The 14,593-nt window shown below is 40.5% G+C and overlaps 1 protein-coding gene across 1 annotated transcript in view; it reads left to right on the top strand.

The window, feature by feature from the left end:
- Positions 1-14,593, top strand: part of MYO5A (myosin VA) — a 231,238-nt gene that overhangs the window by 133,541 nt on the left and 83,104 nt on the right. Inside the window, exons 7-11 of the mRNA XM_056115278.1 lie at positions 2,318-2,399; positions 2,973-3,080; positions 6,695-6,801; positions 12,708-12,973; positions 14,147-14,228. Coding sequence (XP_055971253.1) covers positions 2,318-2,399; positions 2,973-3,080; positions 6,695-6,801; positions 12,708-12,973; positions 14,147-14,228 — 645 coding nt within the window. The remainder of the gene's footprint in view (positions 1-2,317; positions 2,400-2,972; positions 3,081-6,694; positions 6,802-12,707; positions 12,974-14,146; positions 14,229-14,593) is intronic.

Raw genomic sequence — 14,593 nt, 5'->3', positions numbered from 1 at the left:
GGGAACCATATGGGATGCTGGGGATTGAACCTAGGTTGACCACATGCAAGGCAAACACTACCTGCTATGCTGTCGCTCCAGCTCCAGTACATAATTTTGAGCTTAGTTCCAGAAAGTCATCCTTGTCTACTTTTCTTTCTTTTCCACCTCTTAGAATATGATATTGTCAATCCCCAGCATCTCATATGGTCCCCTCAGCACCACCAGGAGTAATTTTTTTTTCAAGTTTCTGAAATTTTAATTTTAAAATCAATACATAATACACTCAAGTATTAAAAGAATAAAATTATCTAGTAAAAAATAATATCATTACTTTTGCTTCCAGTATTATTTTCTATTACATGAAATAATTATGATTATAGTGTGCTATAATTTAATTGTGAGTAACCCCTGAGCATCGCCAGGTGTGACCCAAAAACAAAAAAAGTGTTTAACTACATTCACAGCCCAGTGTGTATTACTGTGAGAGAGTGCCCTCTATTTCATGTATCTGTGTAGGCTTTGCATTCACATGCAGACTCTTGTTTCCATGTTTCTGTATGTGGGGAAATACTGTGCATGTACAATACTGCTTGGCATATGTTTACATTTTCACATGCATTCTAAAGTGATACAGATTTATCTTTGGAAACAGCATTTGTAGATCTGTTCTATGTTTTAAGATTGTGGTTTCTGTAGCCACTTACCTGAATGCCACTGCACTGAGGTTCATAAAATCTGGCGGTTTCTGTAGCTGAGTCTACAGTTTCCGTAGCAAAAATTCTTTAAGAATTTGAAAATGTCTGGAATATCCTGAGAGTTGTAAGTTTGGCCGTCTCACTCTGGTTTTAACTTTGGCAGTATGCCTAAGTGGTGGCCATCGACATTGTAATACTGGATTTATATAATACACTAGTAGTCAGATGACTCCTGTTGTTCTAATATTTAGATACAGAGCAGTGTTACAATAAGTCTGTCAATATATTTGTATACTTTTTAAAAAAAAAACAAAAAACAAGAACATTGTGCCAGAAGAGTGGAGAAAATGTAGATTTAACAAAAATTGAGTCTAAATAGTAGAGATTTGATTGATAGCTAAATAATTAAAGGTGAAATGATAGGGTGACCAGTCATGCCCAGTCCTTAGTTTCTTGGTAGAGACGTTGGCTCTCCAAGGCTTTATAATACGGAGGATTCAGCCATAATTGTTGTCACTTTCCTGTAAAAGATGACCAAACCTTTCTGCGACCCACCTGCTTTTCCCACTGTCTGTCTGCTGAGCAGTCTGACCCTTCCGGAACATGCCTGTGATTGTGTCATGTTGTTTATGTGCTCAGTGTTCCTTTCAGTTTTCTTTACCAGCGCCAGCCCTCTTGGGCATTGTTGGCTTTTTCACACTGTTCTCCAGCCCACTGAGCCAGATCACAGAATTCAAGGATAGGATTTTCTTTTTTTTTCTTTTTGGGTCACACCCAGTGATGCACAGGTTACTTCTGGCTCTGCACTCAGGAATTACTCCCGGCGGTGCTTGAGGGTCCATATGGGATGCTGGGGATTGAACTAGGGTCGGCTGCATGAAGGCAATCACCCTACCTGGGCTGGACTATCGCACAGCCCAAGGGTATGATATTTTAAAGATTTGTTTTTGTACAGATAACAATGTCACAATTGTACTTTTAAACTAGATATGAGAAAAGACTATCAGGGAGTACTAAGAAATTATCTTAGGACGGCAAATTACATGTTGTAAAATATTGTCACTGAATTAATGATATCTGAACTAAAATGACACAGGTGATACAGTGCAGTTTCTGGCCATGTCTAAAATATGACGGTGACTGGCTGTTGTCTTTCAGGCTGTTAGGAAAATGATGACTATGGTCAGTATTGTGAGAAACAGTATTGAGTGTTGTTTAAAAAAATTGTTAGCCTACTTAACATTGCTAGCAAATGTTTTATGTTAAATATGACTAGCTAGAACTGGAGAGAAAGTACAGCAGATAGGGTGCTTGCCTTGCATGTGACTGAGCAGTATTCAGTCGCCACCATCTCATATGGTCCCCCAAGCACCACCAGGAGTGGTTCCTGAGTGCAAAACCAGGAGTCACCCCTGAGCATCACCAGGAGTGCCCTCTCCAAAATACCCCAAAAAAATCACTAGCCAGTACACAATCCTGTATTCGTGTAGTCAGTAGAGTAAAAGGTGAAATAATCATAAAGATGTGTATGGAAATTTGGGAAAGGTAGTTTATTTCAGAGAAGATAAAATTAAATTTTTATTTTGTCATTTCCTGTGTTTTCAATTAGATTGCTATAATTGAAAATTCTTATTTCAAAGGCAGAAGAGGAGAGGAACTATCATATCTTCTATCAGCTTTGTGCCTCAGCAAAGTTGCCAGAATTTAAAATGCTGCGATTAGGTATGGATATGGTGTTAGATTTATTGTGCTGGTATTGTTTTCTCTAAGTTCCTAAGCTCATAAATTTGTAAGACAAGGGGATAATCTCACAGTGAAATATTTATGTATGGGATGTTAAAATTACTGCACTAGGTTTCAAGATAATCAGTGAGATGGGGAAGTAATGAGAGGCTATTCAAATGGAGCAGAATTGGCATTGAGCTGACATTTATGACGAGGGATGAGTATGTAGGTGCTGACAATGTGAATCTCTCTGCTTCAGGGTATATTTGGAATTAGCCTTCATTAAAGTTAAAATTTAGAGTCACCTTTGGGACGGAGGTCTGCAGAGTTTCTGATGACGGGAATTAAAAGTGTTTAAAGAAATTATCCTAGCATGTATTGGAATAAAATTTACAAAAGGACTGGACTTCACCATAGACTATAAGCATTTCACCACTATTTTGAGTCTGTATGTCATTGAAATAACAGGCCCTCAGGCTCTCTAGCCTGCACTCCATTGTGCTTTAACTTAGAATGGATAAAAGGGATAAGAAAGTCAGACTGTAAATCTGTTCTTTTTCTTAATTGCAGGAAATGCGGATAGCTTTCATTATACAAAGCAGGGTGGCAGTCTGGTGATTGAAGGAGTGGATGATTCCAAGGAAATGGCGCACACGAGGCAGGCCTGCACGTTGTTAGGTAACGTCATGTTTAAATGGAGCTTGCAGGTGCGGTCGCTTTCTGTTCAAAACTCAACATTTCATTAAGTGGTGTTGTTGGGAAACGAGGCGCTCCTTATAAGACATTTCGATCATAATCCAGTCAGGCTAAGTCAATGGAATTAGTGCTGACTAAAAATAAAAGTAATTATTACCAAAAATGGAAGATCGAATAAAATAAGGTAACTAAAATGATAAGTGCCACAGGGAAAAAAATAAATTAAAATTTTCATTTCTCAAAGGAAAAAGAGTTTCAGTCAGTGGAAGTCACAACATTTTATTTTGAAGTGACTTAACTGCTCTGCTCCAAACTGAAATTGTGCTCATTAATTGGGTACCTGTAAATCTGCTTAAAGAAGGTGAGTTTTGTGACATAAAAATTATTCCTCAAAAAAAAAAAACTATTTGAAAAAACATATTTAGGGACTGGGAGATAACTCAAAGGCCCTGAGCACATGCTTTGCGTGTGGGAACCCCAGGTTTAATCCCCAGCATTACATGGTCCTCTACACACTGCTCTAAGTAACCCTCAACACTGAGCTGGGAGATGCTCCTGAAATGGCCAAGAGTGGCCCACAAGCCATGCCCAGCAAAACAAAATCCACCAAATTCTGGACTTTAGGAAAGGACTGATCAGTTTGGGGAGGGCTCTGAAGTGAATTAGTTCTATTTAAAAGCAGTTTCTAAGTGGTGCTGGGAAAATTGGACAGCTCCCTAAAAACAAAAAATAAAATAAAAAAAATAAGAATTCTGACTTCTGTCTAACACCCGACATAAAAGTCAAAGTGGATTAAAGACCTCACTATCAGACCTGAATCCCTAAGGTACGTGGAAGAAAATGTAGGCAGACTCCTCCATGACATTGAAGCTAAAGGCATCTTTAAGAATGAAACACCACTATCCAAGCAAGTGGAAACAAACATAATCAATTGGGACTACATTAAATTCAGAAGCTTCTGCACCTCAAAAGAAGCAGTGACCAAAATACAGAAAGAGCCCACAGAATGGCAAAAATTATTTGTCCTATACCCATCAGATAAGGGGTTAAAATCCAGGATATGTAAGACATTAGTAGAACTGTACAAGAAAAAAAAAACCTCTAACCCCATGAAAAAATAGGGAGAAGAAATGCACAGAAGCTTCCTCAAAAAAAGAAACACAAATGGTCAAAAGGCACCTGAAAAATGCTCTGCATCACTAATCATCAGGGAGATACAAATTAAAACAATGAGATATCATCTTACACCACAAAGACTGGCACACATCAAAAAGAGTAGATATGGAAGTGGGGAAAAGGGACTCTCTTTCCTTGTTGGTGTGAATGCTGACTGTGCAGCTCTTCTGGAAAACAACATGGGTATTCCACAAAAAAACTAGAAATTGAGCTTCTGTATGACCCAGCAATACCACTTCTGGGAATATATCCCGAGGGTGTGAAAAAAGCACAGTAGAAATGACGTCTGCACCTGTATGTTTATTGCAGCACACAGTAAATGTATTGTTCACAGTAGCCAGGATCTGGAAGCAACCTGAGTGCCCGAGAACAGACAACTGGTTAAAGAAACTTTTGTACATCTACACAATGGAATACTATGCAGCTGTTAGGAAAGATGAAGTCAAGAAATTTAGTCATAAGTGGATAGTGGAGAGTATCATGCTAAGTGAAATGAGTCAGGAAAAAAGGGACAGACACAGAATGACTGCACTCATTTGTGGAATATAAAATAACAATATGAGACTGACACTCAAGGATAGTAGAGACAAGGGCCAGGAAGATTGCTCCATGGTTGGTAGCCTGTCTCATGAGTGGGGGGAGAAGGCAGCTGGGATAGAGAAGGGATCATTGAGTCAGTGATGGTTGGAGGGATCACTCAGGATGGGAGATGTGTGCTGAAAGCAGATAAAGGACCAAACATGATGGCCTCACGGTATTTGTATGACAATCTATAATGCCCATAAGTAGAGAGAGAATAAGAAGGAAATTGTCTGCCATAGAGGCAGGGGAAGGGGTGGGACTGGGGATTGGGTGGGGAGGGATACTGGGGACATTGGTGATAGAAATTGTGCACTGGTACAGTTATGGGTGTTTGATCATTGTATGACTGAAAGTCAAACATGAAAGGTTTGTTTCTGTAGCTCACAGTGATTCAATAAAAATAAACAAAAGCAGTTGCTATCAGATTATGTACCATTGAGGGCCTTGCTAATGATCCACAAAAGAGTTTGTAAATATTCAGTATCTCAGCCCTCCCATTTCGTACATACTGAATCAGAATCTCCTTTTAATAAGAGATACTGTTTCACACTCATGAGTCACATGCGTATGACACCTTGAAAAACAGTACTTCACTTCTGTTTCTTTATTCATAATTAAAAAACTGAAAATTTGAGTTCAGTGGTCTTGTATACTTGGAATTATTTTTATTTATAGATTTGAAATTAATTTTTCTGGGTTTGCTTGCATATAGATATAACTAATCTAAAAATGCTTACCTTATTGAAAATTGAATTTCAGGGGCTGGAGAGATAGGACCTCCAAGCATTGGGGTAGTATCTACACCCAGGTCAGGTAGCACAATCAACATATGAAAGCCTTTCCTTCAGAGGGAAGCTCTTCTAAGATAAGACAAAGATCTCCTGCAGCTAGGAGATCCTCTCAGGGACAGAATACCATCTAGAGGTGTGTTTCTCCTTTCCTTAGTCCAACAACCATTTAAACATTCATCTTGATTCTACTTCTTAATAAAGGTAAAGGTAAAGGCCAATGTTATCTTACACCTTCAACCTGGGTTCGATCCCAGGCATCCCGCATGGTACCCCGTGTACCCCCAGGAGTAATTCCTGAGGACAGAACCGAAGTAACCCCTCAGCATTGCTGGGTGTGACCCCCCAAACAAACAACAACAACAAAATAAAATTAAAATATGATCTTTTGAAACACTTTCCCCTCAAGCCTTGCACTTCACATTCTACTCAAATGATTCCTGTGGAGTTGTACTTGGCAGCTGTACTCATATGTATACACCAATCTGAGTTCTTTAGCTTCATTGGTTCATTGGACTCTCTTTGGCTTAAACCGAACTGTTGTTAGAACAAGTAACTAACTGGATGTAAAACAGCCTTTACTGTGCTGTAACTTGAATTTGGAGTAAGGATGAATAGAAACAGTAATCACAAAATACTTGTGTGTGTGGCATTGGTGTCAAGTGCTACGAATATTATCTCATTTAATCCCCACAATTCCCCATTGTTCCTGTGTCTACAAGTAGTTTATTGCTGGTATATCGGTGAGCATGACTGCCGCCATATCTCAAATCAGAAGGTGGAAACAGAAGGAGGAAGTCAATGCCTGTGTCACAGCAGACCGGAAGTAGAGCCAGCAGCCTCGAGCCGGCTCTGTTTCATGTCACAGCTCAGCCACAGTGCTGAGTTTCACTAAGTGTGATGGTAATCAAAGCACCCATAAGCAGTCACAGTAATTTGTATGAAACAGTACAATGTGCAGAAGTTCTGCCACTATTTGAGAATTTTAAAATACTTTTCTTCTATTGTGTTTATTTCCTGTTCTGAAAGGGATCTTTTTGTTTGTTTCAGGAATTAGTGAATTATACCAGATGGGGATTTTCCAAATACTGGCTGGTATTCTTCACTTGGGCAATGTTGGATTCACATCTCAAGATTCAGACAGCTGCAAAATACCTGTAAGTGCAGAACATCTTAGTGCGACTGCAGTGGAATTGCTGCAATTCCAAAAATGTTAGTTTTGTTGGTTGGGGCGGAGAGGCTGAAGAGAGGTGGTTTCTTGAGCACTGTTTGGAGGACTGGGGTCTATTCCTGTGACCCCAATCTGCTCCCCGGCAGAACCCAACCCAGCCATGCAAACTGAATGGTTTCTGCTTTCTTCTGTCACTGTGGTGAAGCTTAGACACAACACACAACAGGGTCATTCTGGTGATGCTGCAGGATGCCAAGATTATATTTGATGGTGACCAAGGGGGCATACAGTGCTGGGAAGTGGGACTCAGAGTCTCTGCGTGCCAGGCAATTACTCCAGCCTGTTGGACTGTCTCTTTCATCCTGTTTTGTTTATTCTGTAAAGAAGACATATATTTGAAGGTAAGTGATGTGTGTGTGTGTGTGTGTGTGTGTGTGTTTGGGGGAGAAGTATTGGTATATCTCATCTGTATACATGAACAAGGGAAATATTAGATATGAAAGTTGGTGAGTCTAGAGAAAAGGGTTCATTTTCAGCTTTGAAAATGTAATATGTGAAGGAACCATATTGCTGAGGGACTAGGGAGTGAGTTAAGATATGATTTACCCCATTTGATCTTTGGTCTTTTCTTGTCCCTCCTCCCCTCTCTTTCTGGCCTAGTAAACAGCATCCACTTATTTTTCTTTTTTGCCTGTTTTTTTTCTTTGGCCTGATCATTTTTTTAACCCTTATATAGATGAAATAATCACATATGGATGAAATAATCCCATACTTGTCATTTTCCTTCCAGTTTTTTTCCTTCACATTATTTCCCTTGTGCTCCTTCCATTTTGTTACACACAGCAAAGTTTCTTTTCTTTCAGTGCATAGCTGAACCGTATTGCATTGTGTAGAAGAAAGAAACTGCATTCCTTGTGCCAGGGAGATGGCTGAGTGATCGGGCACTCATCTGCATGTGTGATGCTCCAGTCGCCTGTGGACTCCCAGAGCACTCTTGGGTGTTTTATAAAAAGAGAACTTGGGGTTCCAGAAGATGGCTCAGTGGCTTCAGGTGCTCTCCTGACAGGCACAAGGTGCCGCCACATGCACAGAGTTGGTCAGGACAATCTCACTCTTTGTGATTCCTGCCATGAACAGTCAGGGGAATGGTTTGGTGGCTTGGTTTTTAGGAGGCCTTGTGAAACTTTTTCTGCTGGCAACCCCGTTCACGTTAGAAATGCAACATGGATGAGCACTGCAGGAATCACCTCAAATTTGGGGCCAGAGTGCTAGTACAGCGGAGAGGGCTTTTTTTCTTGCACATGGTCAACCTGGGTTTGGTCTCTGGCATCCCATATAGTCCCCCAGTATTGCCAGGAGTACTTCCTAAGTGCAGAGCCAGGAATAGGTGCTGAGCATCACCAGTATGGCCTCCAGACAAACAAACAAAAAGAAACAGCTCGAATTCATCATGCACTTGATATTTTCTTTTTTTTTCTAAATAAGCCCTTTTATTTTTTTTTTAATATTTTTTTTCTTAAATTTTTGTTAGTGGAACACCATGAGGTACAGTTGTAGAATTACCAATTTTTGTGCTTGGGTTTCAGTTGCACTTGATATCTTCTAAGTCCCACAGTTAAGCAGCCCACGGTTTAAGAAGCTAGGGCTTCAAGAATAGCCAAGATAAGTACCAGGAGGTTTACTCCATGGCTTGGAGGCCAGCCGCACACATTAGGGGAAAAGGTAGCTCAGATAGAGAAGGGAGCACCAAGTAAAGGGTGTTGGGAGGATCCTCCCAGGATGGGAGTTGCATGCTGAAAGTAGATCTAGACCGAACATGATTTCCACTCAATTCCTCTTTTGCAAACCACAGCACCCAAAAGGAAAGAGAGAACAAAAGGGAATGTCCTGCCACAGAGGCAGGGTGGGGGGTGGGAGGGATACTGGGATCATTGGTGGTGGAGAATGGGCACTGGTGGAGGGATGGGTACTCGAACATTGTATAATTGAAACCCAAGCACAAGAATTTGTAAGTCTACAACTGTACCTCATGATGTTTCACTAATAAAAATTTTTAAAAAATTAAAAAAAAAAGGGGGCTTAAGCCTCTTCACCATAAATAACCCTGTTGACATTCAGGCATTCCTTGACAGCCCTGCAATTAGGGATCCTAAATGAAAAGGACCCCAAAGATAACTTAGTGACTTAGAAAATACTAGGGCAAGTGCGAGTCTCAGGTTTAACCCTAGGTTCCCTACATGTCCCCTGGCACTCCTGCCCACCACAATCTAAATTCCCTGGTTAGGGAAAATAAAAAACTAGGTAATTAAAGATACCATACCCTGGGGCCGGAGTGATAGTACAGCGGGTAGGCGTTTGCTTTGCATGCCGCCGACCCAAGTTCAATCCCCGGCATCCCATATGGTCCCTCATGCACCGCCAGGAGTAATTCCTGAATGCAGAGCCAGGAGGAACCCCTGAACATCGCTGGGTGTGACCCAAAAAGAAAAAAAAATACCTTTATCTACCTGCTATCGATGGTGGCTTCTCAACGTCCCCCAGCCCAACACTACACCCTCACCAGTGTACCCATCTCTTCACACCGTTTCTTTCAGCTCTGTATTTGGCATTTAGCTTTCTCAGGAAGTGCCACGGCATTTGCACCGTGCTTATACAAGGTTTCATTCTCATCTAATATCGCAAGAATTCTTTTTATTTTTATATTCCCTTTATGCACCACTGTATCACTGTCATCCCGTTGTTCATCCATTTACTCGAATGGGCACCAGTAATGTCTCCATTTGTCCCAGCCCTGAGATTTTAACAGCCTCTCCTTACTCATCTTTCCCAACACTGCCGTATTGGAGGCTCTTTAAGAGTCAGGGGAATGAGACCCATTATTGTTACTATTTTTGGCATATCGAATATGCCACAGGGAGCTTGCCAGGCTCTGCCGTGAGATTTTTATATTAAAATATATATATCAGATTTACTGAGAGTATCTCGCCCGCACAGCAGAACCTGGCAAGCTACCCGTGATGTATTCTATATGCCAAACACAGTAACAGGTCTCACAATGGAGACGTTACTGGGCCTGATCGAGAAAATCGATGAACAATGGGAGGACCGTGACCGTGATTTTAGATTTAGGTACCATGATTTGGAGCAGTGTTTAGTGATAGAGTTTCACGCAGACAGTAGTCTACCTCTGAACCCACCACCAGTATCAGTATGTGTCCACCAGTAGCCGGAGGGCCCCTCTCACCCTCCTGCTGCCTCCTTTCCAAACTCAGTTATAACTTGGGATGTCGGTTCATAGTAGTTTGCTTTCGTATTGGCTCTTAAAACCTTAATGTACACAGAGACCCTGTATCAGTCTGCATTATTCCTCTCTGCCCTCTCCTGCCCCACACTCTGTTCCTTCCTTGGCATTCTCAGTTGTGGAACGCAGGCCGAGGGTTTCCCATACCGATGCCTTCCGTTCTCTTGGTATAGTCAGAGATGAACGAATATCTGATATTTGTCCTTCCACCTCTGACTGAGTTCACTTACCATGGCACCCTCCAGTTCCGCTCAAGTTTCAGTGAGTTGCGTGATTTCATCTTTCTTTGTGGCTGCATGGTATCCGTTATGTTATACCACAGCTTCTTCAGCCGCTTATTTATTGCTGGACAGTTAGGTGTACTAATGGAATAACAGGATCATATGGGAGATAGTCTTGCTTTCTTGAAAAATCTCTCTACTATTTTGTCATTTTTCCATTTTGTAATGCTTTCGGGGTACCTCTCCAGCACTGCTAAGCACTTAGGGACCGGCTCTGGGGACACCCAGCCCAGCACCACAGGTGTTGGTACTTGGGCTGTTGGTGCTGGGTGCTGGCAGTCATCAGGGTATGTGGAGGCATTAACCATGTGAAGCATATTCTCTGCCCCTTGGAGCTTCAGCCCCTACTGAGAATTCTTAAAGGAGGGAGAAAAAGAAAGAAGCAGATGAAATGTGTGAAGGGAGGATTACTAATCAAGTTCAGGTCTTACAAAGATGACACAAAACCAAAATGAGTAAATGAAAGGAAACATCCCTCGGCGCCCCTGTTAGCACTCCCAAAGGCAGAGAGAAGAATGCGAGAACAGCAGATAGACAGAGTCATTACCCTTGGTTCGTGATTACATTGGTAGCTCACTTTTCCCAAACAGGTCAGGAGAGTTCTGGAGAAAATAGCCATTAATATAGGATTATATCCAGTAAAATATCAAGAATGAGGGGAAAAAATAAAGGCATTTTCAGACAAATTAAAGTTTGTGAAAAGTTGTCACTCATAGGCTCTGTTAAGATGAATGAATATTAAAGAATATAACTTAGGCAGTAAGAAATTGATGACAGATTTAAGATGCAAGAAATGATGAATCACTAAACAGTAAGGTAACATTTGATGAATTAAAACAATAATATAAATGAATATCAGATTTAAAAAGATAGAACATCCCAAAAAATGTTACAGAAGGAAATATAGTTATCTCCATAGTGGTAAATTTTGTAGACAGTTCCTTGACTTGGTCATCATAATTTATGTGACCAATGATTGGACCAGTCAACATTACTTATTTCTGATCTACTATGAGATACATAACTTCACCCCATTGTTTATTTTGTCAAATAAAAAAACCATGACCCAGGGGGCTGGAGCAATAGCACAGTGGGTAGGGCCTTGCACGCAGCTGACCCAGGTTCAATTTCCAGCACCCCATATGGTCCCCTGAGCACCGCCAGGAATAATTCCTGAGTGCATGAGCCAGGAGTAACACCTTTGCATCGCTGGGTGCGGCCCCAAAAGCAAAAAAAAAAAAAAAAAAAAAGACCCAGATTTAATCTTGCAGAGCATTAAACAGACCCAAGTTTAGGGACTCACTTTTCAAATATGTCAAGGGCATGAAAGACAATAAAAAGTAGCTACCAGAAAAGCACCAATGAAACACCACAGCTAGATTCGAAGCATTTTTATAGATGTATCGGGGATCATCAAAATTTAATTTTCGTCATGGTAGTGGCTCAGTAGAAGAGCATTGTCCTGCATGTGTGAGTTCCTTGGTTCCATTCCTGGCATTACCAAGGAAAAAAATTAAATAATGGGTGAAAAAAATTTTTTTCATAGGAAACACCATTAGGTCAATCAGCAAAAATTGAATAAGATAATTTTAATAGAATTATAATTTGTTTTAATTACTGCTAATTCTTTGATTTTGTTCATTGTTCTTAAAAAAGACAATATCTCTGGTTTTTAGGGAATGCACACTGATATATTTATTGCTAAAAGGACATGTTTGCAAAGAAGTTGTCTGAGGGCTGGAGACAGCTTAAAGAACTGAGGGCATCTTTTGCCTTTAGAAGATGGGTTTGAGAAGCTGGAGCAATAGCACAGCGGGTAGGGTTTTTGCCTTGCACGCAGCCGACCCAGGTTCGATTCCCAGCATCCCATATGGTCCCCTGAGCACCGCCAGGGGTAATTCCTGAGCGCAGAGCCAGGAGTAACCCCTGTGCATGGCCAGGTGTGACCCAAAAAGCAAAAAAAAAAAAAAAAAGATGGGTTTGGTCTTTGGCATTGCGTGTTCCCCTGAACACCGCTAGGAGTAATCCTAGAGCACTGTGGTCCCCCAGATCCAAAAATGAACAGAACAAAAAATTAGCACAAAGAAATGGTATGAAAAGACAAAAGATGAAAGGAGTCTCAGGCGAGACTGAATGTGTTACCTAGGAGTACTTGAATAAGTCATTGGGATCCCTCATCATCTTCTAGTGATCTCAGTGTCTTTTCACAAAGGGAACTGCTGAATTTTGTTACCACTTTGTTAAAATCTCTTTAGTAAGTTCTCACTTGACTGACTGGGTAATAGGAAATAACTTGTTCTCTTTTGCCAGCCTAAGCATGAACCTCTCAGCATCTTCTGTGACCTCATGGGTGTGGAGTATGAGGAGATGTGTCATTGGCTGTGCCATCGGAAACTGGCTACTGCCACAGAGACGTACATCAAGCCCATTTCCAAGCTGCAGGCGACCAATGCCCGCGATGCTTTGGCCAAGCACATCTACGCCAAGCTCTTTAACTGGATCGTTGACCATGTCAATCAGGCCCTCTGCTCAGCCGTCAAGCAGCACTCCTTCATTGGGGTGCTGGACATTTATGGGTATGCATATGGAGTGTTGGGGTCTGCCAGAGAGAGTTTCTTTCCTTCTAGAGATTACTGAGTAACTCTGAGTGTCATTTGATTCTGTCTGCCTCTGATAAGGAGTAGGGAAAATTGGAAGATTTCTTTCTTTTAAAAAACATATAATTTTTTTAAGGCACCATGATTTAAATTAAAAGATGATTAAAAGAAATGTGTTTTTATCTAAAACTTATAGTATAGAGTTTTAGACATATAATATTCCAGCACCCACCCCCGTCCCCACACCACACACACGAACACACATGCCTGCCTGCCCTCTGGAGAGGCACCTTTTTAAGTTTAGTTGCCAAAGCGTTGCTGACTTTCTGGTGTGGATACTAAGCTCTGTCACTCCTTAACACCACCTTTGTGCCTAAATTCCTTGACCTGCTCCCCATTGCTCTCACCGGTCTCTTCCCCACACCCCTCTACTCTGTTTCTTTCCTTCTCAAAATCTCAAAATCCAAATATCCTTTCCCAGTTTGTTGTCTCTGAACACCCTGATTTTTTAAAAAAATTTTTTATTAGTGAATCACCGTGAGGTACAGTTACAAACTTACGAACTTTCGTTTTTCAGTCATGCAATTAATTGTTCCTCCATCCCTCCACCAGTGCCCATTCTCCTCCACCAATGTTCCCAATATCCTTCCTACCACCCCCACCCCATCCCTCCCCACCCCACCTCTGTGGCAGGGAATTCCCTTTTGTTCTCTCTCCTTTTGGGTCTGAACACCCTTCTTTTACTGTTAAAACCCTTTCTGTATATTTGTACATTTTGCTTCCCGATTGTTCATTTTCACGTTTAATTTTTCAAAAATACCTGTTAAATCTCTATTACTAACCCCTCAATGTGCATATAGACCCTGTGAGTCTATAAATTAATAATATCATTGACTATAACTTTGATTTAACACCTCTACATACAGGGGCTTTAAAAAAATTTTTTGCCATTTGAGAGATACCTATCTACTGGTTTATATGACAGGTTACTCATTTATAAATCTTTGTCTTCACTGCTGTGGAAAAGTTTCACAGTATTGAGGTATTTTCCATTTCTTTTTTCTAACATATTTCGAATATTTTTTGAAAGCTATCTGTAACTCTTTCCCCCACCTCTACCTCACCCATCCCATGTTCTTTTTGGTTTTGCAGATTTGAAACTTTTGAGATAAATAGTTTTGAACAATTTTGCATAAATTATGCAAATGAAAAGCTACAGCAGCAGTTTAATATGGTAAGAATTTTCTTTCTTCAATAATGTTTTGCTAAAATTAATTTCTGAATTCCTAGTCTGTGTTTCATGTCTGGTTCCTGAAATGAGATATAATAAATTTCAATTACAGTTTCAGGTTTAGAACTCATGAAATATTCTTATGATTAACTCGCAAATGACTCATATTGCATTAGATTATGTTTATGATTCAGATAGGATTCACAGTAATCCATAGATTGCTTTCTTAGAACAATGAAAACTTAAATAGGTCAAATAAGTGTGAATGAGGAAAGAAAGATGTATGTATAATAGACAATATGAAGCTTTGACACCGAAATCTTCATTTTGTTTGTTTCTGAAGCTACTCATATATGGAGTTACAATTA

The sequence above is a fragment of the Sorex fumeus genome, unplaced genomic scaffold, assembly GCF_029834395.1.
Source record: "Sorex fumeus unplaced genomic scaffold, SorFum_2.1 ptg000029l, whole genome shotgun sequence".
NCBI classification, from domain to species: Eukaryota; Metazoa; Chordata; class Mammalia; order Eulipotyphla; family Soricidae; genus Sorex; species Sorex fumeus.
This window is presented reverse-complemented; position numbering and strand designations above follow the sequence as displayed.